The sequence below is a fragment of the Setaria viridis genome, chromosome 3 (assembly GCF_005286985.2).
Source record: "Setaria viridis chromosome 3, Setaria_viridis_v4.0, whole genome shotgun sequence".
NCBI lineage: Eukaryota > Viridiplantae > Streptophyta > Magnoliopsida > Poales > Poaceae > Setaria > Setaria viridis.
The window spans coordinates 4,854,779-4,877,574 of NC_048265.2; the positions used below are offsets into that span (position 1 = coordinate 4,854,779).

General features: G+C 45.8%; 3 protein-coding genes across 3 annotated transcripts; 1 reads left to right on the top strand and 2 right to left on the bottom strand.

Annotated features, from left to right (window-relative positions):
* Positions 1 to 146: 146 nt before the first annotated feature.
* Positions 147 to 3,387, top strand: LOC117850186 (uncharacterized). The gene is made up of 2 exons (XM_034731991.2): positions 147 to 1,673; positions 2,532 to 3,387. Exon 1 carries the CDS (start codon positions 147 to 149, stop codon positions 1,542 to 1,544), a length of 1,398 nt encoding a protein of 465 aa, XP_034587882.1. The 3' UTR covers positions 1,545 to 1,673; positions 2,532 to 3,387.
* A 216-nt stretch (positions 3,388 to 3,603) lies between these two features.
* On the bottom strand, positions 3,604 to 5,625 carry LOC117850187 (uncharacterized). Its single transcript, XM_034731993.2, has 2 exons — positions 5,063 to 5,625; positions 3,604 to 4,069 (listed from the first exon to the last, which is right to left on the bottom strand). Exons 1-2 carry the CDS (start codon positions 5,359 to 5,361, stop codon positions 3,841 to 3,843), a joined length of 528 nt encoding a protein of 175 aa, XP_034587884.1. The 5' UTR covers positions 5,362 to 5,625; the 3' UTR covers positions 3,604 to 3,840.
* An 11,704-nt stretch (positions 5,626 to 17,329) lies between these two features.
* Positions 17,330 to 21,714, bottom strand: LOC117846934 (probable serine/threonine-protein kinase PBL7). Its single transcript, XM_034728058.2, has 5 exons — positions 21,097 to 21,714; positions 19,868 to 20,003; positions 18,853 to 19,111; positions 18,555 to 18,687; positions 17,330 to 18,085 (listed from the first exon to the last, which is right to left on the bottom strand). Exons 1-5 carry the CDS (start codon positions 21,592 to 21,594, stop codon positions 17,843 to 17,845), a joined length of 1,269 nt encoding a protein of 422 aa, XP_034583949.1. The 5' UTR covers positions 21,595 to 21,714; the 3' UTR covers positions 17,330 to 17,842.
* Between the last annotated feature and the right edge of the window lie 1,082 nt (positions 21,715 to 22,796).

Here is a 22,796-nt window from a genome sequence, read left to right on the forward strand (position 1 = left end):
GAGCTAGAGGCAAGCAGGCCCTGGGTGAAAACAGGAGACGGCCCAATCGAATCGAAATCAGATGGGCCTTTACTTGAACATCCCGTATCTGGGCCAGGGCCTTTACGTCCACTGACCCCGTACGTGTTCCCCGCCAGAACGCCGCAATGTCGCAGGCCGCTATGGCGGGGAAGAAGTTCTCGTCCTACCACCTCGCCGCCGCCCTCCGCCGCGAGCGGGATCCCAGCGCCGCGCTGCGCCTCTTCCTCAACCCCACTACCTCCACCACGTCGTCCTCCGCACCGTTTCGCTACTCCCTCCTCTGCTACGACCTCATCATCTCCAAGCTCGCCGCCGCGCGCCTCTTCCCGGCCATGGAGTCCATCCTCTCCCGCCTCGCCTCCTCCTCGGACCTCCGTCCCCCAGAGCAGCTCCTCGGCCGCGTCATCTCCGCCTACGGCCGCGCCGGTCTCCCCGCCGCGGCGCGCCGCGCCTTCGCTCACCCGGCCTTCCCCGAGCCCCGCACGGCCCGGGCGTTTAACACCCTCCTCAACGCCCTGCTTGCCTGCCGCGCCCCCCTCCGCGACCTCCTTGCGGTATGCCACGACACCAGGATCCCGCCCGACGCGGCCACCTATAACATCCTCATGCGGGCGGCTGCTGCGTCGGGCTCCGTCGAGCACGCGCGCCACCTGTTCGATGAAATGCTGAGCCGGAGCATCGCGCCGACCATCGTCACGTTCGGCACGTTTGTGACCGCTCTGTGCAACGCGGGTCAGCTGGAAGACGCGTTCGAGGTGAAGGAGGTGATGGTCAAGCAGTACAACTTGCCTCCGAATGCTTATGTGTACACGAGTCTGATGAAGGGGCTCTGCGAGAAAGGGGAAGTGGATGCCGCAGTCAGGCTCAAGGAAGAGATGGCGGGGAATGCAGAACCTGTGCTGGATTCAGCTGTATATGCGACACTTTTACGGGCATTTTTTCGGGTAGGGCGGAAAGGTGAGGTAGTTGGATTGCTGGAGGAGATGAAGGGGAGGGGGATTGTGCTTGGTAGGGTAGTGTACAATGCGTTGATTGCAGGCTTCTGCGAGGATGAGAGGGATCCAAGTGCTGCATTTGCAGTGCTTGATGACATGCAGAAGAATGTGTGCAAGCCAGATGCGGTGACCTATGATACGCTGGTTGCAGGTCTGTGCAAGTTGGGGCGGTGGCAGGATGCTGCTGAATTGGTTGAGGATATGCCAAGGCGGGGGTGCCCTCCACATTTGGTGACCTACAGAATGCTCTTCGATGGGATGTGTGCTGCTGGGGAGTTTCTTGAGGCAGATCAGATTTTGAATGAGATGGTTTTCAGGGGTTTTGCACCAAGCAAGGATGGTGTGAGGAAGTTTGTTCAGGGTATTGAGAGGCAAGGAGATGTGGCATTGCTGGAGTCAGTGTTGTGCCGGCTGGCGAAGGTGAATGCTTTGGAGCCAAGTGGATGGGAGAAAGCTGTAAGTGGTCTGTTGAATGATCCCACAAAGTTGAGGCTAGAGAAGCAGCTAGATTCTTTAAGAATTGCTTGATTAGACATCACAGTGGATTTGATCAATGCAGTGTTGTACTGTTGTGAAAAATAACAAGCTTGGTTTTTAACTACGAGTTCATTCATCTTCTGTACAAGGCTGCCTTGCAGGTAGTCTTTCCCATTTCAGGTTAGTTCCTTGCTGAACATCTATTCTAATATTTTAGAAAACCGAGAAAATCAAGATGGAATCTAAGGTGGATGAATTATTCGAGTGGAAGTTTATTAGATATAAGTTTTGGTGCAGGATGGATTATCACAATATGAGTCTTCATGCTTGCAAATAGATGGTTGTGTGTATATAGTTATTTTGGATTTTCTGGTATGCTTCTGAAGATATTATCATTTTGACTTTGTTCCCTTGTTGACAATCTTATTTTGTTCTTTTAGATACTTACAATACTTGTTAATGTTTCTGCATGCTTTGTCTCCAGTCTCTTCTGTACATAACACCATTTTCATTAGTTTAGAACAGGAGAAGACTTTCCCTTTCAGAGTACAACCATTTATGTTACCATACATTACAGAGGGAGCTATTTACAAAATAGCAAGTGCATACAGTAAGAGATAAAGCAGAAAGGAAGAGTTGTTTGCTGTAGGAAGAATCACCGTTTTGAGAAAGATTGCAACATATGCTTGATACTCGGTTCGCCTATTGGAGGCAAGCTCCCCTAAGTATGAATTTTATCAAGCATGTTTAGGACAGTTGCAGCATGTCTTATGATCCAAGAGTCTATGACGCTGAAGTTCCTTTATTCTTCAACGGCTTCTAAGTTAGATATAGCATATTGCTGTATTGGAGTTGTGTAACATAAACCTGGGTTGGTTCGGAAGAGTGGTAACAGTAGCAACATGAAAACGGAAAATATATGGAATATAATATCCAGAATTTTATTGAATTGCCATGCATTCTGCTGGCCCTTCCTGTGTCCTGTTTATGTGTCATAAAGCATATGTTTAATTATTTGAATTGTCAACTTTTTTGTAGAATCAAACGCTCATCACCAGATCAACAAGAACAAATGGCTAAGGCGTCATCGTGGTAGTCAGCTTGGTGGTGGAGATGAAAGTGAGCGGGGTTGTAGCTGATAGGGTGGTGCACAATGTGATGACCGCGTGCTTTTGTAAGGATGAGGGGTATCCAAGTGCTGCATTTGCGGTGCTTGATGACATTTACAAGAGTTGGGGCAGGGTAAGTGTGGTGAGCTATACACGTTGGTAAGTTGGTTGCCACATTGTGCAAGTTGGACCAGTGGCGGGATGCTGGTGGATTGGTTGAGGATATGCCTAGGTGGAGGAAATGCAGAATAATCTTTGATAGGAGGTTTGCTGCTCGGGAGTTTCTTGAGGCAGACCAGGTTTTGAATGAGATGGTTTTCAAGGGTTTTGCGTTTGCACCACGCAAGGATGGTGCGAGGCGCTTGCAGTTGCAGGGGAGATCCAGCAGGAGAAACAAAGTACACGTGGGCGTGCCGAGACGTCGGCGGTGGAGATGGCGGCCTGCTCGCTCAGAGGTGGTTTGATCAGGGGGTCTTTCACCTCGTGGTGCTGTCATCGTCATGTGCGGATCAGCTTCAGGTGGGTGACAATGATCGCCCGACTGAAAAACTTATTAGGAAGCACATATGGGATGCAACAATGTTTATGTGACACTATCCTGTCTGATACTCATGAGAACAAAATGGTGGAAAAGGATACATATCAAGTTGTATCATACTGTCATCCTAAGTATGCGAATATCGAGTGGTATCCATCTTAAGTATCTGAATATTACGTGCTACGGTGAAGCCTATTATGATTTCTTAAGTGACATATATATGCTGATTGCCACAGGTGTGTAGACATGATGCTCTTGCTTCCACATATCAGTGATCACTCTCCCCATCGTCATTTCTGATAATTTTTTTCCCCTCGAAAGATGTCATTTCTGATCATCTGTGCGGCTGTGCCCCTTTAGTATGTAATGCACTTGGTTGTGATGCAAAGTTGCAAACAAAGTTGATAACTCCCATCCATGTGACCAAATGAGTGTTCATGGCAAAGATTGAACAATACACCGAGAAAAGAATGTATGGTAGGATAGATACTGAATAACATTTGCAATGCACTACCATCCGTATCCGACTCCGATTACGAATATTTGGAACTCGGATACTTTCAATTTTCTCAAGATTTGCTTAGAATCTACAAATTTTCCACCACGGCCGGCACCAGCCCTCCAAGATTTTTCACAATATATAGACAGCACCGGTACATGAAACTCTTTAAAGATTTCAAATCATTCTAAAATTATGACTTCAAACCATGTGGATGTGGTTATGGAAGAACCACGTCAAGAGGAACACGACGATGAGCAACGCGATTAGAAGGTTGCAGAACGACTGGTTCCTGCAGAAGCCACCGCACGCCTTGGATAAGCCTCCGCCGTCCACGGCCGCCGCCGTGTCGTGCCACTGCCGTATGAACTCCTTGCCGCCACCGCCGCCGGTGATGTTCACCGCGTTCTCACCGCAAATCTCGCAACGCCTGCATGCAGTCATGTCTCATGTTACAGCAAACTTAGGTTTCAGCCTTTCAGGTTAAACAAATGTTTCACCAGCATGAAACTGTCTTGATCGATCTAATACAGACGAAACAACTGCACATTTGGCACAGCAAAGAAGTGGCGAGTGACAGCTGATTCTGAAGTGATTGGCAGCAATAATTCAGGTATGTGCAGTCTTCATTCATGCCCATTTCACATGGTGCGACTAGTATAGAAAGGAACTGCTGGCCGTTGGTATTGTTCACCAATCAGAGATGCAGGGAGGACCTGCCTAATGACAACCCATCCTACAGTGCTCCCTACTAGGAATTGTCACAGATTATTCCACCATGATTGCTTAGCTTTATTCCTCTTCTTTAGCTGGTAAAGATTCCTTTCCCAGTCTGTTTTATGTTGCCATGACTCACTGTCATGTACTCATCATGTAATACTTTATATTGTGGTCATATGTTTCCAAAAGTATATACTTTTGTTCTCTCTGAAAAACGTAAGGCCTTGTTTGGAACGCTTGTACTGTTTCATGTAAGGAATTTACAAGAATTTTGCACAAATCCATACAACTTCTGTGAAAATCTTTCAAATAAACTCCCACCTCCAAAAGGGTTCCGAATGAACTCAAGAGCCTCTTCCATGAGTGAATGGCTGAGCCTTGCACATTTACCAAAAATGTAATAGGCTGTCGAAACTCAAGAGTGCGTGCATACCCATTTCTAGGCAAAGTGCAAAGGCTATTTCAAAAATTGATGCAACCCATTTTTTTATGACGAATAGTTCAACACACCATGGTAGAATTAATTCAAGAACCGAACTTGCGATAATCTAAGAAAACAATTTGCTCAATTGCTCATACAAATTAGCCTCATAGATTGATGTTTAGGACTTAGGAGCGAGTGCGAACGAAGTTGTTGACTTATTGCAGTGGCAAGTCAAGAACTGAAGTTGCGAGCAAGCAGAGCATGGAACGGAGCACGTACCTGTTGCCCCGGACGGAGAACCACGCCTCGGCGCAGCGCCGGTGCGCCGCCGCCAGCTCGCCGCGGCAGCCGCAGCCGAGTCTCACCAGCCGCCCTCTCAGCCGCTCCGGCAGCTCGCCGTCCCCGTCCGGCAGGTGGCAGATCCTGCACCCAGGCCCCTGCCGCTCCTGATGATCGGCCGCAGCGCGCCCGCCGGCAACGTTGACCACAACGTGTGCCTGTGCCAGTGCCACCTCCCCGTCCGGCACCGGCCGTTCTCCGCCGCGGCCGGCCTCTCCGGCGCCGATCACTACTACCATGGCCGCCTCACCATCTCACGCCGGCCGGCACGGCCAGGCCAGGACAAGCTTATTGGTCTGTTCCCATGGCTGACGCTCGTACCCACAGGAATCTTGGTTTTCCGAAGGAACGAATGATTGAGTGAATGAATAGATTCTTAATTATCGCCTCGGTTCGGCGAACGGAGCGAGGCGAGTTGACCTGCGACAGCGAGAGGCCCGTGCCTGCGGGCAGGTCGGCATCAACGCTAAGGACCACGACGAGGAGGTGTATGAGAACGGCGCGCGGGACAGGATCATGCGACGTTTCTTTTCTTTTCTTTTTTTGTTTTGATAATGAGATCATGCGACGTTTCTTTTCTTTTCTTTTCTTTTTTGTTTTGATAATGAGATCATGCGACGTTGACTCGACATGGTACAATCATTGAGCATGCTTTCAGTGTTCAGCTACTACGCAATTTGAGTTGGGCAGCCAGCTTTCTGCGCCGCCCTGTCTAGTTAGCTCTTGGTCGTGAACTTTTTTTTTTCCTGATTCCCATGACAACGAACTGTTTCATGCTGTATTTCCATGAAAATGATTTGGGTTTTCTGACGGACACATCGAGATCATCTAATGGCAATTTCTTATTGATTTTTTACCCTTGAATAACTAGTTTCCTAACCGTAAGGCCAAATCAGTATATCACTCCCCACCACAATGAATGGAATCCATACTAATGAAGGCAAATGTGGCCATTTTCACGAATAACTTCATCCCATTTTTTATGGACTCCATGGCAGTCAGCTCAACATCAAAATTATTAAAAGCTACTACAATCTCTCCTCTCCACGCTTCACGGACGCGTGTTGATCAGCGGCATGCTCGCCAGCTTGCCCACAGCGCGCCCTGGTAGTTTTGCAAAAGAGCTCTTTGTTTTGTGGAAATCAAGTGTAGTCCACCTGCACCCAAACCCTAACCCTCTCCTCACCCCCGCCATCACCCCAACCCGCACCGCCGCCGCCACTCCCGCGGCCCACCCTCCCAACTCGCCTCCATGGCCACCCGGATGCGGATCCGACCGAGGCTGCCGCTCCTAGACCCATAAGGGCCCCAGAGCGGCGAGTAGGAGCGGCGCGGGCGATGCGCTCCTAGTCAACCACGACGCGGGGAGCGCCGGAGCCCTACAGGCCGGATCTGCAACCGCCATGGCTGAGATGTGTCTCCCGTCGAGTTCATCTCTTCTCAACTATCCCTGTGGGTCTCATGCATATGCCCTCTCTCTTTACCCCTTTCTCTCTCCCATCCCAATCTCCTACCCACTATCCTCTCTCTCTCTCACACACACACTCTCTCTCAGATCCAAGCCGGGGACAAGTGATTCGACAAGTCGGCGAGGGAAGGCGATGGTGGCACGGCTCCCACGGCGACGCATAGCGGGCGTGGCAAAACAACAGCCACCACCACCACTCATCCTAATCTTTCTCCCTCAGCTCTCTCCTGAGATCTGGCAAGACGGTGAGGAAGCACGATGAGCAGACGAGCATGGCTGAGCTCGACGCCTGGCACATGCCCCACCAGAGATCGAGCGTGAGCAATGGACGGTTGCACGGCAACTTCTCTGCGTGCTTCCCCGCGACAACTCAGCGGTGAGCCGCAGTTTCCCCTTCCTAGTTCCTTCCATGTCATACTGGTATCGTACATACATCTATGGACCCACCAGAACATTTGGACAGTCAATCTAGGGCTGGACACCGAGACGTGTCTGACATGAAGGCTACGGTGTAGGACGGCGTAGTCTACGTGGCAGGACAGGAACTAATCGAGGATTAGGAAAACTACTCGTAGCAATTAGAGTAGGACTCGCCTAGTCGAATCCGACTAGTATTCTTGTAAATCAACCAACTTGCAACCCTACCCCCGGCAATATAAGGCGAGGCAAGGACCCCCTCCAAAGCAATTCAATCCAACCAACACACACGATGTAGGGTATTACACTATTCAGCGGCCCAAACCTGTCTAAATCGTGTGTCTGTATTCACCTTCGAGTTCCTGATCTCGGCAAGCCTCACTAACCAAACACTACCTCAGGCACTCCCTCGGTAGGTTGCCAGGTCTGAACACCGACAGTTGGCGCGCCAGGTAGGGGCTCTCGCTAAGAATCCACTGGCGAACTTGATGGCCCAAGTCATCATCAAGCCAATTGTCGTGGGTGCGACGTTCATCTTCGGTTCCTAGGTTTGCATTGCAGATGGCGCTGGAAACTTCTACTGCCACATTGCACCGACCCTGGAGAAGAAGCAGCAAACCTTGAAGCTCCAGCATCAAGCTTTGGAGGATCTCGTTGAGAATTTCGGAGAATTTTCAATTTCTGACCTAGTCAAAGGCTAGGGGGACGAGTCCGAGTACAACTCGACTTCTCCCACTAGTCAGACTGATTCTCACGAGTTGGCGCTTAAACTATCGTGCGAATCAAACTACAACCCAAGTCGATTCCCGTTTGGACTCCAAAACACGGTTGCTCATTACCAAGCTACCCTGTCCAGATCACAACCCGACACAAATATGATCGAGAACCTCGACTACTACTCGGACCCAGATGAGGAGACCCCTTTATCAGGTCCGCAGCAGGGCCTGGTAATCACATCGACTCCACAAGGCAGATTCGTCTATTGGCCCAACATGAAGCCACCTACTCTTGCCAAGACGACGATTCCCGCATTATCGCCTACCTTGACACCCTCTTGTACCAGAAGGGAACTCCTCTGTCGCCCATCTATGAAGAAGGCGGCTCCACAGAGGTCATCACGTCAAGCTCAGGAAGCTACTCTCCAGAACGGGAACTCTTCGCTCTCATTGATGGACAAGTGGGTGAGGAAGAAGAGCAACCAGAGAGAAATCCGTGGCACGAACGTCACCCGGATGATTTCTCGCAGGATGAACTCACTGCCAACGTTGCTGGAGAAGAGATTGAAGCTCAAATAACTCAATGGTGAGCAAGAAACGCCGTAAGAGCAGAGCGCCGCGGCCGCCTTGCAGCAAACTTGCCAATCATGAACCTGGATACCGTCTTTGAAGCAGTTCAATCGCGTCAACATCGCACTTCCCTTGCCACCATCGCATCCATTGATCTTATTACCCGCGCAATGCCATAGGACAAGTACACTAGACAATTAGCTGAACTGGCAGAGCGTGCGTACGAACAACTCGATCAGCAAAACCCGATACATTCAGTTCAACACACCCCATCCCAGCGTAGTCAACATGGCAGTAGCCATAGGCACACTCCATCCAGACCAAGTCAAATTGGAGGGGCCAGACCAAGCCAAGCTGGAGCAGAGTCGGGAGGCTGTGGCCACCATGGGGCCAATCCAGAGCATGAACGTCCAGTACAGGATCTCCGTAACAAGATCAACGCAGGACGCGACACCCGTACCATCATTGACGGACGCTGCCGTGAGCGCGAGTAAGAAGTCGAGTACCCAGGAGAAGATTCTGACAGGTTCCCGCCTTCTTAAGACGTGTGAGATATTCCTCCTCCGCTCTCACTCTCTTTGATCTGTCATTTTTTTTCCTTAATTTATTTCATCCTTCCATTTTGTTCAGATTCTTCTATCCTTCTTCCATCACGCACGCGCGCGTAAGTTAACCACAACTAACCTCATATGGCAGCTTCATCAAGTGGCATAACTAGAATGCATTACCACTAACCTCCATAATATATGCCCATCCTTTTTTATGCTTGAGCTTCGAATAGTGGACACCTCCTTCCACAACAAGCTAGTGAAAATATAGGCAAGCCAACCTTACCAATGGTTGTGCACATGAGTGTGCCATTGATGGAGGTATCGATGTTATGATGGTCCCACTCCTCGGACTTGGATCCTTGGAGCATCCATGGCATTTTGATGCTGCCCACATACACTTCTAGAAACATTGAAATAAACCAAAGTGAATCTCTTGATAGTCCCAATATAGGTCACCACTTGCATGACCACCTTGTTGCATTCGACTAGCTATCGTGATGTTTGCATTAACTACAGTATTAGACATGACCCACCTCCCCGTGTCCAAGGAGAAAAGTGACAAAGTAGAACTCAATTGAAGTACCATTTGTGTTTGTAAATGGGAATGCTTGGACAATCTTGAACTTGTTCTCCTTGTCTGACAACGGTTCATTGATCAATAATCTTGATCTCTTGATCCTCGGTTAATGATGGTTCATTGGGTGGATCAAACATAAGTCACATTAACCAATCCTGGAGGATGGTACAGACCTGCATATACATTATTACAAAGTGTAAAATCCACACAAGTATAACATGAAGTGTTCTACCCACTAATTACTATAACTTAAAGTAGGATATCATATGACTTAAATTATCTTTTCATTTCCCAAATTCATGAGGTTTCCTTTAGGATATAATCATTCCACTGATGGAGGATTATGTGCACTACAACTTTTTGATCATTACAGAAGGGGAATCTACTAGAAACAATCTACTAGATGAGCTAGGATGCATATCATGGACTTTGGATCCTTCCTCTCCTATGGGTTTACCAGCACATTTCTTAATCTATAACTAGCAATGCACAAGCATTGCATAAGAGGCTAGATACACGAGATAAGTAGTTCATTCGGGGTAACAACGAAAATCATAAATATTACTAGCTTGCTAGTTGGAGGCAACTGGGCTATTGTCGGTCCTGTATGTGTGCACTATTACTAAACTTAAAGTGGAACTCAATTGAGGTTCTTATGTGTTCGTAAATGGGAATGCTTGGGACGATCTTGAACCTGTGCTCCTTGGCTGACAACGGTTCAGTGGATGGGTCAATATCATATTGATCTAATGCTCCTTGGCTGACGGTAGCTCATTGGATGGATCAAACACAAGTCCTACTGTTGAGTCCTGGATCGGGTGCTAAGTGGCAATAGGAATTGGTAGTGCTTGCTGCATTGCCGGATTAGCAAGGAGGATGGTACGCACTTGAGGGCGTACGTAGTAGGGAGTACATATTTAAGGCACAAAAGGCCATTTTTTTAGGCCAGTAAACTAAACACCCTATCATTATTTACAATGCAGCCTAGGGAGTCTAGCCTTTATGAGGGAACACCGACAATAGTAGAAGCCGATGAAATCACATTAAGGTAATAGTTGTAACAACCATTTGGATCAAAAGGGGACAGATTTGGATGAGTGTAGGGCATGATGGGCAGATTCCCTGTTTAGCACCAACCATAGTATTGTTACCCACAAAATAAATTATCATAAAGTGATATACCCACACATGTATAGCTCAAAGTGTTTTACCCACAAAGTAGTATAACTTAAAGTAGGACACCATACAACTTAATTAAATTACCATGTACTTTCCCAAATTCATGAGGCCACCTTTTAGGAGAATGGAAAATCATCTCATTGATGAAGGATTGCGCATCATGAACTTAAGATCCTTTTCTTATATGCAAATTCTCCTACACATATTTCTTAATATGCTATTACTAGCAATATTGATTTACTGAATAATAATGAAATGTTAGCCAAATTAAATCAGAAACTTAGAAAAGTACCATACACTGAAAGTCCAAAGATATGCGTTTCCATCCCAAACCACTACTCGGACCTACGAAAAAAACATGCTTTGTGGTGCATGCACTTATCTACATGTCTAGCACTTTTTGACATGCTTAAAAAATTTTACGACCTAATTGGTGTTCTTACCATCTCAATGGATAAATAAAAGGCAAGGTGAAGATAGGGAAGAATGGGTGGTACTTCTTCTGCCACAAAGTAGAGCACCAAGGAGGGCTTCTGGAAGGCCAACGGCAAGGACAAAGAGATCTTCAAGGCAGCTGTTGTTGGAGGTTTAGGCCACGAACCAGTGGGGATAAAGAAAACACAAGTGTTCTACATGGGCTAGGTTCCCAGGGGATCCAAAACCAACTAGGTGGTGCACGAGTTCTGTCTCAAGGGCAAGTCCAGGCACAACAACACCAACGTGCACTTCAATCCCAACCTTGCCCAGAAGAACTGGCCATCAGTTCAAGCAGCAAAAAAATCCACTACAACAGCAGCATTGCCTCTCATCCCAAAAAGAAAATTGAATCACTGCAACTTTTTGGTCATAACAGAAATTAAATCTACATGAAACAATCTACTAGATAAACTATGATGTACATCATGAACTTCATGTCCTTTTCTTATATGCAGATTCTCCTACACATATTTCTTAATATGCTATGACTATCAATATTGGTTTATTGAACAATAATGAAATGTTAGCCCAAATTAAATCAGAAATTTTAAAAAAGCATTAGACACTCAAAGTCTGAAGGTATGTCTTTCCATCACCAAACCACTACCCGGACCTACAAAGTTGTGTGCAATACACAACTCTCCCAAAAACATGCATTGTGGTGCGCGCACTTATTGACATGCTAAGAACATTTTACGACCTAATTGATGCTTACCATCTCAATGGATAAATAAAAGGCAAGGCGAAGATGTGGGAGAAGGAGTCGTACTTCTTCTGCCACAAAGTGGGACACCAAGGAGGGCTACTGGAAGACCACGAGCAAGGACAAAGAGATCTTCAAGGTAGCTGTTGTTGGAAGTGCAGGCCGTGAGCCGGTGGGGATGAAGAAAACACAAGTGTTCTACATGGGCTAGATTCCCAAGGGATCCAAGACCAACTAGGTGCTGCACGAGTTCTATCTCAACAGCAATGTGCACTTCAATCCCAACCTTGCCCAAAAGAACCAGCCATCAGTTCAAGCAACAAAAAAAGTCCACTACAAGAGCAGCATTGACTTTCACCCGAAAAGAAAATCAAAATCATGAGGGAGCGGTCGGCTTCTCAGCTCCTAATTCTTTTTACCTATGGTCTGCTTATGTTTGACAACTTCCAAGAGGAAATGATTTTTGAACTACGAGCAAAAAGCAAGAAACTCAACACAAGACACCCAAACTACTCCGGTCTCATGATCCGCACTCATGTGTCTACCTTCCCGCGCGCGCGTGTGTGTGGCGTTGGTCGAGAAGAAAAGCAAGCGAGGAGTTTAGCAAAGACCGATAAGTGGTTAGCTGCTGTAGTGTAAACAGGTGGTGGATTAGTGGGCCGAGGAGATGGATTATATTATAGTAGTAAAGCCAGTGAAGAAAAATGCATGGGGCACACGGCCTTGGGCATTACGCAGTGGCAGAGCCACATTATGCTCAGCGAGGGTCCAGGCCCACACTCGAATTTTGAAATTCAAAGGGAATTAGGCCCTTTTTACTGTAGCTATGTAACCCCAGCTCTTAGTAGACCCTCGCTCAGTTTTGGACTTGGGTCTACCCGTGGCCTTACGTGCCATGCATATAACTTGCCACAGGAAAAAAAAGACATGCCAAACTACTGATATTAATAAACTTATGTGTCAGAAATTTCTCCAGATCATAACAAAGATAAACTATTTATTTATTAACATAGAGTATAGATGAAGACATGGATTTATGATATACTTAACATCATCCTAAATGGTTCTGCTGATTGCCAAACAGGCTAGCTCAAAAATAAGTGTGTAAAATGCTCAATTTCTTGTAAATTAAGGCATTTTCGTCCACTTCCCAACGCCAGACAGCCTTTATTAACATTAGTACTTCCAACATAATATGAAAAATGAGGACCAGAGATTACCTTTTAAAAAAAACTTGTTTTGCCACCTGTAATCTCCAAAACCTCAAGCACGGCTAGTATCCTTCGCCAAAAGAAATGTTCCATCTGGTTCAAAATACATGTTTTAGGATTTCTTCCAATCAAACTTTTTTAACTTTTAGCGTTAATATATAAAATTACAAAAATGATAATAAAATAGATGTTAAGCACTTTTATGATATTTAGTGACCTTTTTGAAATGATTATTTCGTAGAAATTGTTGGTCAAAGCTTTACCTTGTAGACCATATTAATGTCCTAAAGGATATGAAATTTTGAATTGGAGGGTTCCTCTATAACCAAATCAATTAATAAGTCAACTCAAATATATGAAAGAAATGAAGATACGTAGAGAAAGAATGGCCAATGGGTTCACTTGAAATGCATGTTAGATTTAATCAATGGAAAAACAAATACTATTAAAAGAGCATGCAACTTACAAAGAGTTATTTCATATAGTTTCAAACAAAGAAAGCTATAAACTACTTTGAATTGATTTCAAGGATCAAATTTTCATGAGGACATTTTTATGATCAACCATAAGAATGCCAAGTGTTTGATGCACCTGAAACAAATATCAGCCAAACCATAATGACTCATATGTAAAGTGTTCCAAAAAATCATTTCTCACCACCATTTTTTTGGCATCCCCATTTGGAGACCCAAAAAAAGGTGAACAAACAAGCAGCTCAACAATCAGCATATATGATCTGATTCCAAACAAGGTGGGTAAAAGTAAAATTAGAACATATTTAGAATATGGTAAAAGCTTCCATAATAAAAATGTGAAAAACACTAATGAAAATGCAGGATGAAAACTAGCATGTCACCACTGAGTTCACAAGATCTTAAGGCGGAGAAGCATGAACAGAAGTAGAAAAGAGAAGAAACCTTGGCCCCCACCTCGATGATCATCATCACATGGTAGCCCACATAGACTGGTGTCATTGTTGATGGTGTGGTTCTCATCCATTACGGCCTCGTGCTGCAGCCCTCCACCCTCGACCTTTCATGGAGGCCTCGTTGCCTCAACAACTCCACCCCTCAACGGTGCGCAGGGCCGCGCCGCAATTGCTCAATGCACATGCATGAAACCTGCAAGAAGAAGAAAGGAGGAGATGAAGATATGATAGATTAGAACTCAAAATCTATAGATCTACGATATTACGATAACGAGACCACGATAGATATAGATATAGGGTTAGGGTTAGTACCTGCGTAGCCCGAAGCCGACTATACCCTTCAAGAGGAGGATTGTGAGTGGGAGTGGGAGTGGGACGTGGGAGGAGGAAGAGATGCAAGATGTGGAGTCGCCGAAAGCCGGAGACCTCACCGTGAAGGCATGATTCGTGAACCTACTCACCGAAGCTGAGGGAAGGGTTGAGATGGCGAGGAGGCGAGAGCAAGAGTGCGGCGGCGGAGGAACCGAGAGGAGGCGAGGAGGGAGGAAATGAACTAGGGTTATGGAAACAAGGGCGGCTGCTGGGGTGAGGGAGTTACATGACTCCTCTAGGCTGGGTTGTAGTGTTGGGCCATTACCCGTTGGTGTTGGCCTACGGCTACCGGGCTAGCACTGGGCCGACTATTGATTAACAGGTTGTGCTGCCACCCATCATGCTGGGGGCGCGGCCCACGCTTGTCATGTGCTACCGGGACAGGACACAGCACAGGCACGCTAGTCATCGTGACGGGCCAAGCTTGGGTCGAGCCAAAAAAGTGGGCTTCGTACTGGGTGATCAGGCCGTAGGCGTTCTAGATATATATACCTCAATCTGATGAACACAAGAACAAAAGAAGAAATCAATTAACAGAGAGCCATAGATTAGATTGACTTCTACACCCGACAGATGGCGCTCTTGACTGCCATCCTTCTCGCTATTCCGCAGTGATTAGGACCAACGACAATCACCACTGTTGATGCAGGTGCCCTCATCCTTGAGCATCGGAGCCCACCAGCATCAATGCCCCACCTCTGATCGTGCCTCCTTGCAAGGACATCTAACTTCTGTCCGGCCCTAGGTTGGCCATCACCCACTTCCATTTGCGCCCAACCACCACTGAGCAGTGGAAGAACGAATGCACCTTCATGCCAAAGGGCAACATGTGACCTAGCCATCAGCAGCCGCATAGGCCTTCACCTCCAACCCGGCATTGAAACTCGCCTAAACATCCACCTCCGCTCCTCGCCGCACACACCCACTAGCTTGCGTTGCCCACCACCAAGCGGCAGCAATGGGGAATCGCCGCCGCCACGGTCCTTGCTGTGGGATGGGGTAGTGAGCAGCAAGCCCTACAATGCTGCTCCCTCATCTCTTATATGGGGTAGTGAACCATTTTAACATAAATGCAATGTACTATATTTACCACATGTGAACGATCATTTTAGGCTATGGCTTTCCTATGTAGTTATGTTGCAGACAATAGTGTGGCAATATGTCCGTATGACCTTCACGTAGCAATGCACAGACATATTTGCTAGCAAATGATAAAAGTTTAATATAGTAAAACTATATGTAGTATTGAGCAGAAAAAATCCTTGCCCTTCATAAAAATTTAGATATTGATAGCTCGAATAAGAAACTACTAAAAAGAAACAATGACCCACGACATCTACCTTAGTGCTCTCATCTGATGTGATATCTTCTTCATTGGTTGCCCATTCAAGACGAGCACCTTGTAGCCAATGGGTGCACCTGGTATCACAGGATCTATTCATTATGAGATTTAAAAAAAGCAACAATTCTGAAATATAGTTTAGCAATTAAAATACAGCACGGTTTGTACTCCAAAAAAGCTAGGTCCATTGACTCATTTGGTCTAAATGAAATTTAAGGTACGAATGCATTTCCATTTTAGGGTTCAATTCAATGAGCCAATAGAATTCATCAGTTTCACGGGGGAATCAAATCGGAGGAGATGGATTCATGGCAAATGTACCATCAACAAGCAGTCAAAGGACACATATTTGTCAATAAACACATTTACCCTATACATACATACATACATACATACATACATACATACATACATACATACATACATACATACATACATACATACATACATACATACATACATACATACATACATACATACATACATACATACATACATACATACATACATATATACATATATATGTATGTATGTATGTATGTATGTATGTATGTATATCTTCTGCAACTTTATTTTAGAACTATCTGGGTAATATAGACTGAGAAGCAACCGAATCAGAAATAATTGGGCACAAACCCATCTCAGCTCCATCTACCTCGAGCAAGCATATTAAAAGAAGCCAAGGAAGCTTTGTCCTGGGGCATGCACCATGGATGCTGGACGTTGCAGTCGCAGCATCTAACAAGAAAAAGGAAAGAGAGACAATAATGCATGACAACAAATAAGGAACGGCGGGAGATGAGGCATCAAAGGTGATACAACATGAGGCCTGGTTACTGCACGACCTTCCGCCATGCCATTGATGTAACATATTTTCTTACACACCCACTCATCAAAATGTGTGTTAGACACTTAGACATAACATATTAACATCCCACTTTAACATAGTGGTTGAGAGCAATGAGACGTCTGATTGAGCAAGAGCTCTTTTACGGTTGCGGATAGGAGGATTATTTGTGCTGCTCTCGCGGGCCACTGGGCAGCATGCGATCCTTCTTGGGCTCCTGGAATAAAATAACAGGAGCAGCTCTCGATATTGGGCCACTGGGCCGGCGGCCGCGCATCAGGTTGAAGAAAGTAGTAGAACATAAACGAATATATCCAAACTTTTTTTTAGGGCGAGTAGAAATTGTGGCATTTCGGAATTAATATTGGCGCGTTGAGCTGCTATGCTAACTATTTTTCTGCATTTTTTCCACTCTTTGCCTGTCCATTTCATTCTACAAGATATAAAAAAATCGGTTTTTTTCTTTTGGTGGAATGATTGTTCTGTTCCAGATTCAGCCCTCGCTAGTGGTTACAGCGGGCCAACAGTTGGTTGAAGTGCCTGATGATACTTGCAGGCTGAACCGCCAAACACGCGATGCACCATCAAGTCATCAACCACTTGTATTGAAAGCCATCAACTACATCGATCGCGTGCAGCCATGTCTCGTCATGTGTATATAGTTGTTGCACCAACATATCACTTGGCAGGGGAAGAGCGTTTGGTGACTGAACGACATTGTGATGTTCACGCCGATTCTTTTCCTTGTGTTGCCTGTGCTCTGCTCTCTGAATCAGTAGAAAAACATTAAAACCCCAACAGGATGAGGTAAAAAGCAGGCAATCAAACAGCAACGGATTTTGAAACCAGTTCCAGAAACCTACTATACATTACATATATACGAACTCAAGGACAATAGTACTTCTCATCGACGATGATACCAGTGCACTTAGCTCAACAGATCCTGTACAACTGGACAAGGATCTTATAAGTTAATTTCCTAACATAGCTCAAGCCAAAAAAAAAAATCAAGCAGTACTCTACAACACAGTTGTGCCAGCTCATACCAAACACTACTATAATGATGAACTCTCCACAACCACGGGTACTGATCCCAACAACTTAACATGACTACTAACTCCACAGGACTGAAAACTCCATTGAAACTCAAATAAGCTCTCAGTACCGTGCAACCAAACTCCCTTTTAAATTCGAAACCTACCTGCTCATGACGCACCTTACAAAATCGGGAGATCACCAGCAGAGCAAGAGGACCATGTCAGGAATCGTGCTAATCTCATTGTCTCAGCAGCGTTAGTTAGTTATAGACGAGAGGAATTCCAGAGAGACGAGCACCAAACTGCAGATTAAAGACTTGCTTTCCTAGTCGAGTGGCTTCGATGCTTGCACGTTGGGGTTGCAAGCTTTCTGGGCAGAGCGGTTCTTGACAAGAGGAACCAGTGACTGGACTACATCAGCCATTAGTGGCCTGTAATCAGCCTCTGGTTGAACACACATGGCAGCAATGGCAGCCACTTGGACAGCATCTTTCAAGGAGTATTGACCTTCCAATGCTGGATCCAAGATCCGCACAACTTTTTCTCGGTCAGTGAGCATAGGCAATGCCTGCATTAATTCAGTGACAGGTTAGATATATATAGCATTCAAATACCACTCTTGATACTTGAAAAATAAACCATGAATGCTGATGTTTTCCTACCTAATAAGTACAAGGATGAGAGACAGATGGATTCTAATTAAGACATGTCATGACTTACTCAAGTATAGGACATAAGAATCAAGTATAGGAGCAGAAACAATTTAAAGTCAATGACCTTGAGGAATTGAAGTACATGTACATGTCCTAAGAAATTGAAGTGCACACGAATATCCAATTTCCTCTTGGGAACAACCTCGAACTTTTACAATTTAAGGAATTAAGGGCACAGTGTTGTATAATCGATACTAATTTTAGATTAACAAAAAAACTTAACACTACTGCATTGATATCATGCTCCAAGATGGCATCAGAAAACAGCTCAAAGCAAAGCCATATCAACAAGTGACTCTCTTGATCACCTGATGTTATACTTACCCAATTCACTAAAACACCTTCTCCAGGAGGCCTCTTCATATCAACTGGTACTCTGCCAGTAAGCAATTCCAAAAGCACAACACCGTAACTGTACACATCTGATTTGGTAGTCAAATGCCCAGTCAATGCGTACCTACATAGATTGCGTATGCATCATGTTAAGAGGCAGTATAATCAGTGGTTGAACTCGAAAGCGATTGCACAAAAGGCAAACCAGTATCAAACTTATGATCTTGCACGATGGGTTTAGGAAATAGGAGGTTATAAAAATATTAAATGAACGTTAGTCTAGTCTTACTCGGGCGCAACATAGCCTTGTGTGCCTAAAACTCGAGTTGAGACATGGCCGCCAGCTCTATCAGATCCAAGTTTGGCTAGACCAAAGTCTGAAACTCTTGCATGGAAGTCCTTGTCCAGAAGAATATTGCTGCTCTTGAAGTCTCTGTGTATAACAGGTGGATTAACACGCTCATGAAGATATTCCAAACCTTTTGCTGCTTGAAGCGCAATTCTCATTCTTGTATCCCAGTCCAATTTTGAGATCCCACCAAAGGATCCTAGAGCAACAATGTTTTAGAACTATCAGTCAGCAAAAAAGAAACAGTACTAATGAATAGTATTAAAACCTAAGCTATCGGTGTTAAATGGAAGGAAAAAATTTTAGCCAACTTCAGGTTTCCCTATCAACCTAAACAAAAAAAAAAGAGTTATCTACACCTAAATTTGGATGTCACAAGTCTACTGAATCACTTTTATGATATGCCAACTACCTGTAAGCTCAGAGGCAACACCGGTAATGAATTTTACTTTGAATATTTCCTAAATCATGGCATCTCGAAGTGTTCCCACTTTTTGCTAAGCCACACATACAAAATGCTAACCAGTTTAATGATCACAGTGCAAACCTCCTAAAAAGGATCATCACAGTTCAGCAACAAGCAGCACATCACTAACCTCTTGGAAGGCGTCTTTAGTCTTTAAGACATGAAGTTATCCTGCATTTATCCAGGATAAAGGCTGATCTTCACTCTTCGGTCGTGGTTCATGGATTGGCTTAACTCTTTGTAATCTTAGTTGTTGAAAATTATTTTAGTTCTTATATATATATATATAAACTCCTCTTTTTTAATTGGGAGGCCTACGTCTCACGGTTTGGGGTAAAAAAACAGCACATTGGTGCAATAAATGTAGTTCACCAGGTAAATTTGGGGGTCTTAATCAACTGAACAAGCAGTGAAATGCTCTAAATGATCTTTGCACAACATCAAACACACAAAACACAGATATGATTGGACGATACAAAATGGGTATACCTCTATTTGGATAGAGATGCTCCTGAAGACCCCCATTGGCCATGAACTCATACACCAGTAGCCGGTGTCCACCTTCAGAACAATGGCCAATCAGACCCAACAAATAAGGCGACCGGAGCCTACTCAGCAGCTCCACCTGCGAAAACATCAAATGTTCAGAAAATATTGCAAAAGTAGCAGGAAGATTTTTCAGTCCATGTACTTTATATGAACCATCCCAAATGGAAGAATCAATGAATCAGATTCAGTCACACCCAAAAGCTCCTCTCCCTCCATTACCAAGTTAGCATAACTGATTAAACAACAGCGTTACATCCATCAATTTCTCTGATGCCAATTATACATATAGTTTCGTTCCTATAGTCAGCACTGCTTGTTGTAAAATCTGCTATTATTTATCAGATGTCAAGCCTGTGCGCTATCCCAGTAGTACGGTTATTGTTTTTATAGTTATAGGTTTACTGCCATCCTCATGGACAAATTGGGGCATGTGAAGCATTGGTGGAACCAATCAGGGAGTGATTCTTTCTGTTTCCATTTCCAGTTGATTGACGAACCATCCAGTATACATGAACATCTCGGAGTGACTGCGGGGCTAGGTGTCTTAGGTGTCACTAACAATACAGCATGGACAGAATCAGGACTCAATGTTTCAACTTCACCCACACCACTGCAAATTGTTTTTTATTTCACCAACCTCCAGATCAAATCGAAAAGATTATACCACCCTCAGCATAAAAATACTACAAGATAAACCACCTTGCTTACGAACCATTTACTAAATACACATGGCAAAGAGCTGAAAGTTACAATCGAGAATCTTCAAATAATCCAACCGAACTAAAAAAAACACACATACCAAATTGTACACTTAGTGCAAGAGTAGGTAATTCGCCTTTACCCACCACATAACGGACTGCCCCATTTTTAGAAAGAGAATATGATCTTTAAAACAAGCGACCAACCCCAGAAACCACCAACGCACAGTGACCCCATTTCTACCCACGAAACCCCGCAATGCGCAATGTGTCCGCTTGGACAGCAGAAACTTCACCAAGGCGCAACGGCCAGATCCAGTATTTACGAACTGGGGGAGCTCACTAGAAGACGTGGTGAAGTCTGTCCCAGACTCCCAGCCCCAATCCCAGCACATGGGAACACCCGCATTCGCCGCTGAGGAGCAAGGACTCGATCGAAAAACACAAATTTTCAGTAGCAGTTGTTTTTACCTCCATCTCGAACTCCTCCTCGCCCTGCTTCCCGGGGCGGTCCATGAGCTTGACCGCGACCTTCCTCCCGTCGGGGAGCACCCCGCGGTACACGGCCCCGAAGCTGCCCTGGCCGACCATGTGCGCCCTCCCGAACCCGCCGGTCGCCGCGTGCAGCTGCCGGTAGCTGAACACCTGCACGCCCCTCTCCCCAGCGACCACCACCGCCCCGGCCCCATCGCTGGCGGAGTTGCTGGACGGGCTCTCCTTCCCCTGCTGCTGCGGCGGCGGCGGCGGTGCCCGAAGAGGCGGCGGCGGAGGGGAGCCGGAGCGCTTGGGGAGGTCGTAGAGCGATTGCTTGCGGCGGGAGACCTTCCGGGTGATATAGCAGTAGTAGGCGAAGGCGGCGATGAGGGAGAGGAGGGAGAGCGCGGCGAGGGAGACGATGACCAGCAGGGCCACCGACTCCTCGCGCTTGTACTCATCGCCGCCGCCGCCGCCGCCGCCGGGGTCCGACATTTGGTGCGGGCGGTCGCCGGAACCCTAGGGTCGAGGGATGGGGAGCGGGGAGGGGGAGAATCGGGAGAATCAAGCGAGTGATTTGGAGGAAGACGACGAGGGTTTTGGGGGGAGGGGTTTGGGAGTGGGTCAGTGGGCTCAACACTGCAGGGGGTGACTCATTTTCTATGCGCGGAACCCGAGGCCTGGGACAACGATGAGTGGAGTGGGCCCGCGGGTCAGCCGGTGGGAGCCAGAAGCAGTGCAACGTGTTCAAGTGGAAGTGCTTGCAGTAATACTTCGACAGGCTGTTATTTTGGCAGTAATACTCGCTCCCTGCTCTCCGTCGTTGCTTACAATTTAGGACGGAAGGACTCTCCTTATTTTAAAGACCGAATTTTATCTACATAAAACATAGATCAACTATTTTCATTGGTGGGTGACGTAAGCAAGCTCAAAATAGCTACACAAAATGAATTGTGCATCTAACAATATAAATGATAAAAACTGCTCCCTCAATTTCAAATTATAATATATAGGTCATTTTTAGCTTATCTATGTACATAATTTTTATTATATATGTATATCTATTATAGTAATACTATTAAATTTAGAAAACGTAGAAAGGAATAAAGTACATAGAAAGTCTCAAAACCAAGTCAATATGCTTCAGAGGCAAACACACAAATCCGATGTGCGAACGCTTGGCCCTGTCGAAATGATCTTGTACGGACTCTCCCGTGATCCACACACACCCCCTTTTCATGTTACATTTTCTGATGAAACGAAAAGGAAATGGGGCATGACTCAGGAGACCTCCATTACAAACACGCACGGTTCTCATCCTTTCTCCGCACGCCTCAAACAACTTTTTTCCGCCAAGATTACGTATATCGGTTTGGCAATGTGCCTTACAATCTGACATCTATTGCTTGCACGGCAAATGACCAAAAAGGGTTGGTTGACAAACCTGGATTGAACCAAAAGCAAAGAATTTCTGGCATCAAATCTGAATAACGTCCACAATTTTATAGTCAGCTAAGTACTAGCAACAAAGTACAGCGCACGACCCCGCGTCGCCCCTCCCAGGTGACTCAGGGGCGACCCGTGCATCGCCGCCGGCCTCCCCCACCATCGGGCCTCATCGGTTGTCCGCCTCCACCCCTCGCTCTCCTTTTCTCCTCTCCACCCCTTCCCTCAGCCCTAAATCCCGGTGAACCTTG